The sequence below is a fragment of the Muntiacus reevesi genome, chromosome 1, assembly GCF_963930625.1.
Source record: "Muntiacus reevesi chromosome 1, mMunRee1.1, whole genome shotgun sequence".
Taxonomy (NCBI): Eukaryota; Metazoa; Chordata; class Mammalia; order Artiodactyla; family Cervidae; genus Muntiacus; species Muntiacus reevesi.
The window spans coordinates 73,740,000-73,746,101 of NC_089249.1; the positions used below are offsets into that span (position 1 = coordinate 73,740,000).

General features: G+C 41.0%; 2 protein-coding genes across 2 annotated transcripts in view; both read left to right on the top strand.

Annotated features, from left to right (window-relative positions):
- Positions 1-3,801, top strand: part of LOC136172705 (interferon-inducible protein AIM2-like) — a 57,734-nt gene extending 53,933 nt beyond the window's left edge. The window contains 1 exon segment of the mRNA XM_065942074.1: positions 3,628-3,801. Within this exon segment, the coding sequence (XP_065798146.1) occupies positions 3,628-3,801 (174 nt within the window).
- Positions 3,798-4,694, top strand: LOC136172864 (endogenous retrovirus group K member 25 Env polyprotein-like). Its single transcript, XM_065942087.1, has one exon. The coding sequence runs from the start codon at positions 3,798-3,800 to the stop codon at positions 4,692-4,694; it is 897 nt and encodes a 298-aa protein (XP_065798159.1).
- The last annotated feature ends 1,408 nt before the right edge of the window (positions 4,695-6,102 follow it).

Genomic DNA, 6,102 nt, shown 5'->3' on the forward strand with positions numbered 1-6,102 from the left:
AACAATGGCTGCTTGCTTTAAAAAGGGAAATGAGGGATGTTTTATATGCGGGGATAAGAACCATTTAAAAAGGGATTGCCCTAAGAAAGCTCATAGAAAACTTCCAAAAGTCTGCCCCCACTGCTGTAGGGGAATGCATTGGGCCAAAGAGTGTGAGTCTAAATTTGATGTTGAAAGACAACCTATTTTGGGAAACTCCAAGCAAGGGACCCCCCAGGTCCCCTTCAATAAAAACCAGGGGCAAGATCCATCTTTTTCCTCAAACCCTCTACAGCCAGCAGTGCTGCTGTTGACATACCAGCCCTAAATGATTTTCTCCTTTACCCTCAAGCAGTGCCCTCTAGAATACCTACCAGACTTTTTGCCCCCCCCCCCCCCATCCTTTGGTCTCTTACTTGGCCAATCTAGTTTGACTTCTAAAGGGATTACTGTTCACCCTGGAGTAATTGATTCAGATTATAAAGGAGAAATTCAAATTATGATGTCATCTCAGATTTTATGGCAATTCAAAAGGGGGGACAAAATTGCTCAATTACTCCTTTTACCTTACATTTCTATTAACTCCTCTAATGATGTATGGACAGGCAGATTCGACAGTACAGATCAAAAACAGTCCTTATGAACATCATTGGTATCTGAATTTGCCTGACTGAATATAAATATTGAAATCAATGGTAAAAGTTTTTCTGCTCTTCTTGATACTGGGTCTGATATTACTACTATATCCAAACATTTATCGTTCGAATCCTGGCCTATATAAAAAATCTCTTGCCAAATTGCAGGAATTTCTTAAACCAAAATACAAGAAGTTTATTAAAGTGTTCAAATCTACCCATGTGATGGACCAGAAGGCCAACCTGCAACATTAAAACCTTATATGATAAATGCACCCCTTATTTTAATAGGAAGGGATTTAATTATGCAATGGCAATCTCAGATTTACATTCCACATTTTTCCTAGGGGCCCTGCTCATTTAACAAATAATATAATTATTAAAATAACTTGGAAGTACAATGAGCCCATTTGGACAGAGCAGTGGCCCCTCACGAAAGAGTAACTACAGGCTGCTAAAGAACTTATAGATACACAATTAGAATGGAAACATATTGGGGAATCTTGTTTTCCTTTGAACTATCGTATTTTTGTTATAAAAAAGAAATCTAACAAATGATATCTCTTAACAGACCTTAGAAAAGTTAATGCTTCTATGAAACCTATGAGTAGATGAGGAATCCCCTCATCTACCACTATTCCTCAAAATTGGTACATTATTATTATTGATTTGCAAGATTGCTTTTTTAATATACCTCTACACCCTTAGACCGAGAGAGATTTGCTTTCTCTCTCCCTTATCCTAATCATATGGGGCCTCATAAACAATACCAATGGACTGTATATTGCCTCAAGGAATGATGGATTCTCCCACCATGTGTCAGTACTACATAGCTAAAGCCCTTGAGTCTGTGAGAAAACAGTTTCCTGACTTTCTTGTTATCCATTATATGAATGATATATTGTTTTCAGCTCCATCCATTTTAGAAACTTAACACATGTTTGATATAGCTCAACAATGCTTAAAAAACTCTGGATTAATCATGGCCCCTGAAAAAATTCAAACCTCTACTCCTTATCATTACTTAGGATTTATTGTTAATAGTCAACGTACTACCCCTCAACTAACTCAGATTCGTACTGATAAATTATCAGCCTTAAATGATTTTCAGAAACTCTTAGATGATATAAATTGGATTAGACCCTCTTTAGTGAAGTTGCTCAGTCATGTCCGACTCTTTGCAACCCTGTGGATTGTAGCCTACCAGGCTCCTCTGACCAGGGTTTCTCCAGGCAAGAATACTGGAGTGGGTTGACATCTCCTTCTCCAGGGGATCTTCCCAACCCAGGGATCAGGTCCAGGGATTGAACCCGGGTCTCCTGCATAGGAGGCAGACACTTTAACCTCTGAGCCACCAGGGGAGACCCACTTTAGGCATTTCTAATTATTAATTGACTAATCTGGTCCAATCACTTCATGGGAAATAGATGGGGAAACAGGGGGAAAAGTGTCAGACTACTCTTTAGGGCTCCAAAATCACTGCAGATGGTGACTGCAACCATGAAATTAAAAGACGCCTACTCCTTGGAAGGAAAGTTATGACCAACCTAGATAGCATGTTAAAAAGCAGAGACATTACTTTGCCAACAAAGGTCCATCTAGTCAAGGCTATGGTTTCTCCAGTGGTCATGTATGGATGTGAGAGTTGGACTGTGAAGAAAACTGAGCGCCGAAGAATTTATGCTTTTGAACTGTGGTGTTGGAGAAGACTCTTGAGCGAGTCCCTTGGACTGCAAGGATATCCAACCAGCCCATCCTAAAGGAGATCAGTCCTGGGTGTTCATTGGAAGGACTAATGCTGAAGCTGAAACTCCAATACTTTGGCCACCTGATGCGAAGAATTGATTCATTGGAAAAGACCCTGATGCTGGGAGGGATTTTGGTCAGGAGGAGAAGGGGACGACCAAGGATGAGATGGCAGGATGGCATCACTGACTCGATGGACATGAGTTTGAGTGAACTCCGGGAGTTGGCTATGAACAGGGAGGCCTGGTGTGGTGCGATTCATGGGGTTGCAAACAGTCGGACATGATTGAGTGACTGAACTGAACTGAGCTGAATCTATTTAATACTTTGAAAGGAGATCTTGATTTAAATAGCCCCTGAGCACTTTCTCAAGAGGCACTCTATTTGGTACAAAATAAATTACAAAAGCAATTTCTCACTCACATTAGACTAGATTTACCTTTAGAACTATCTGTATTCCCCTCTCTTCATTCTCCCACAGGACTTCTTGCCCAACAAGAACACCCAATAGAATGGATCTATACCCATTTTAGAGGAATAAAGTCACTTACACCCTACCTTGATTTAATTGCTCTAATCACTATCAATGGAAGAAATAGGACTAAAACTCTAATTGGTTCGATCCCCATAAAATTGTGATACCTGTCAATAAATTTCAATTTGAGAATGCCTTACAAACTTCTACTGATTTCCAAATAGCTTTTCTGGAATATTTTGGAGAAATTTCATTTCATTATCTTTCTAACGAGCTATGGAATTTCTTCAAAAATACTGAATGTATTATTTCTCGCATCGTCAGATCACAGCCAAAACCTCAAGCGGAAGTTTTCTATATAGAAGGGACTAAGAACGCTAACGCCTCATTCTGGTCTCTCAAAGAATATAAAGTTTTTTACACCAAATTCCATTCTGCTCAGCAAAAAGAATTATATGCTCTTATTCACCTCACACACTAAAATTGCAAATAAAAAAATTTAAATAGGCAGAATACACTGGGACATTGATATTTTCCCTTTCTAAAGCAAACGCTACTAGATTCCAACATAAGATATTTTCTAAACCTATAACTATTTTAATACAGCTTTATTTGTTTTAAATTTTTAAAACTTACCAAAAGGAGATAGCTTGACAAGGGCAGAAAAACATCTTGAAGAATTGAAGGACACTTTTCTCCCTCTGTCCATTTGGTATCAAGACGGGTTCAATAAACAATGGAAATCTGGGAAATTAACCTTACAGGGAAAGGGGTATGCTTGTATTGCCCCAGATGGATCCAACGAACTCATGGCTTCCTCTTTGGAAGATTCGACCCAAGTGGGTCTCCGGCATTCAAAATGGAGATGAAACAACAAAAACCCTAGGAGGAAGAAATTCCAATATGGGCCCTGTCCGCTCTAAAGATCTCCAGGAAGCACCGCCCTTGGCGACATCAACCTTATGACCTCCCCTCTTGGGGACAGATTAAAAACCCTTACTAATCAAGCTGAAAATCTGGTTTCTCAACAGGTAATGCCTCGGAGTCCAGAAAACCTTCTTATCTCTATGCTTGCTCTGCTGACCTGTGACCCCTGCTCTGGCCGGTTAACTTATCAGTCTTACTGGGCTTACTTACCTAACCCCCCTTTATTGCAGGTTGTAGAATGGACAGAGAATAGACTGATCGTATCAACCAATGACTCCACCAATATGCCCCCTCCCTGGAATGTGAAGGAGCCCTCACACCCTGGGGAGGAGGAAAAACTAATTAACATTTCTTTAGGCTATGAAGTCCTTCCACTGTGCCTGGGCCCAGAGGAATTATGCATAAACGTCAGCAGACAAACTCGTCCTGCCTCCAAAGAAGACCTTCGGGCATTGCTTGGATTATTTACTGCCCTTTCTTTGTATGTGAACCATGTTTATACTACTGAAACTTTAGGGAAAGAGTTAGGGATAGAACAAAGAACAATATGTAAAGGGTTTACGTATAAGAACTTTAAGTATACTCCTGTTCATTGGGACAAATGTCAAGCCAAATCAGGAAAACTATTTGTGGCTAGCCACACCATTGTTGATTGGGTAACCCATGGTATGTGGTTGTCTAACTGCTCAGATGATATTAGCAGCACTGTGTGTGATTATGCTACTCAGGTGGCTTGGAAGGTTACTAACACTACAATGGAACATTACAAAGAACTTTTTGGCTTGTTTGAAGGTGGAATGGCATCCCCTTATCCTCGGATCGTCCTCGATAAACAAATTGGGCCTGAACAATGGGACATATGGAAACTTGCTGCAAGCACCGAAGAACTTGGATCTTGGACCGGACGGACATTTCACAGGAACCAGTCGTAGTCATTGTAATTATTTCTTTCGCTATAATCAATCATATTTCATACAACCTTGTATTCCCCTTCCTTTTGTTTTAGCCATAGGAAACTTACAATTCATTAAGACTTTACGTTCTTTAACTTGTATAAATTTCAAATTGTATACCTGTCTTAACTCTTCTACTTCCATAAGAAACGAATCCCTTTTGATTCTTAGATCTCAACGTAATTTGTGGTTACCAGTAAATCTCCAAAGGCCCTGGGAAGAAGGTCCCATGGCCAGGCTTGCTTCCCGATTACTTACTAAATTACTCCGATGATTTACATGATTCATTGTGTTAGAAAACGCCGCGGGAAGAAAGAGCCACCTCTAAGGACCGGTGGTAAAAGGCCTTTAATGGGCGGGCGCTCTCGGGCAGATCTCCCGGGGAGGGGCAGGTGAGCGAGGAGACAAAGGGAGTCTGCGAGGAAGGAGAGGTGGGGAGAGGTTTTATAGCCCGGGCCGGCGTCCAGGCCAGGTCTTTCTATATAAGGAAGAAAGCGCGGGCTACAGCGGCGGTGGGTGTCCAAGGGCTCTGTGTCGGTTCCTGATCGGACCAGGCTGCGGGGGGGGGGGGGGGGGGGGGGGGGGGCGGTGCCTGGAAGTTTAGCCAGCCTCCGGAACTTGTCTGCGGCACTTTTTCCCGGGGCATGCCTCAACATACCCGACCTTTTACATTGGATGGCTGATTTTTGGCATTTTGGGATTAATAAATATTTGCACCACTGCTGCCGTCACTGGCTTTGCTTTACAAACCTCAATTCAATCACATAATTTTGTCCAAAATTGGACTAAAGATGCTCATACTATGTGGGCCACTGAGGCTCAGATAGATGAAGATATTCAAGATGAAATACAGGAACTAAAAACAACCATCAAATTGGTTGGAGATCAATTAATAGATGTACAAAAACAAGTGATACTAAAATGTGATTGGAATTCTACTCAATTCTGTGTTACTCCTGTTCAATTCAATCATAGTACTTATAACTGGGAGCAAATCAAATTTCATTTACAAAATATACATGACAATGCCTCTCTGAATGTACAATTATTGCAAAAAGAAATCTTTGAAACCTTTTCTAAAAGTCTGCCCTCATCCACCAATCTGAAAATTTTAGCTGAACAACTAGCTGATCAATTATCTGGGCTAGACCCACGAGGATGGTTTCAAAGCATCACCCACAGCGTCGGATCTGGAACTGTAATTCTGGAGATTGTCTTGGCAATTACATTTGCTGTTTGCCGTTGCCTTTTTGCAAAAATTGTTAAAACTAAACAAACTCAAGTGGTCAGGACCTTTTCTACAAATATAATAAAATAGAGGGAATTGACAGGGAATGTTTAGCAGTAGGATTCCTGTGTGCTGTTTCCTATCTCTCTTGAGCCCTCT

Excerpts from the sequence above, each read along its gene's own strand:
- LOC136172864 (XM_065942087.1), top strand. The coding sequence starts at position 3,798 with ATGACCTCCCCTCTTGGGGACAGATTAAAAACCCTTACTAATCAAGCT.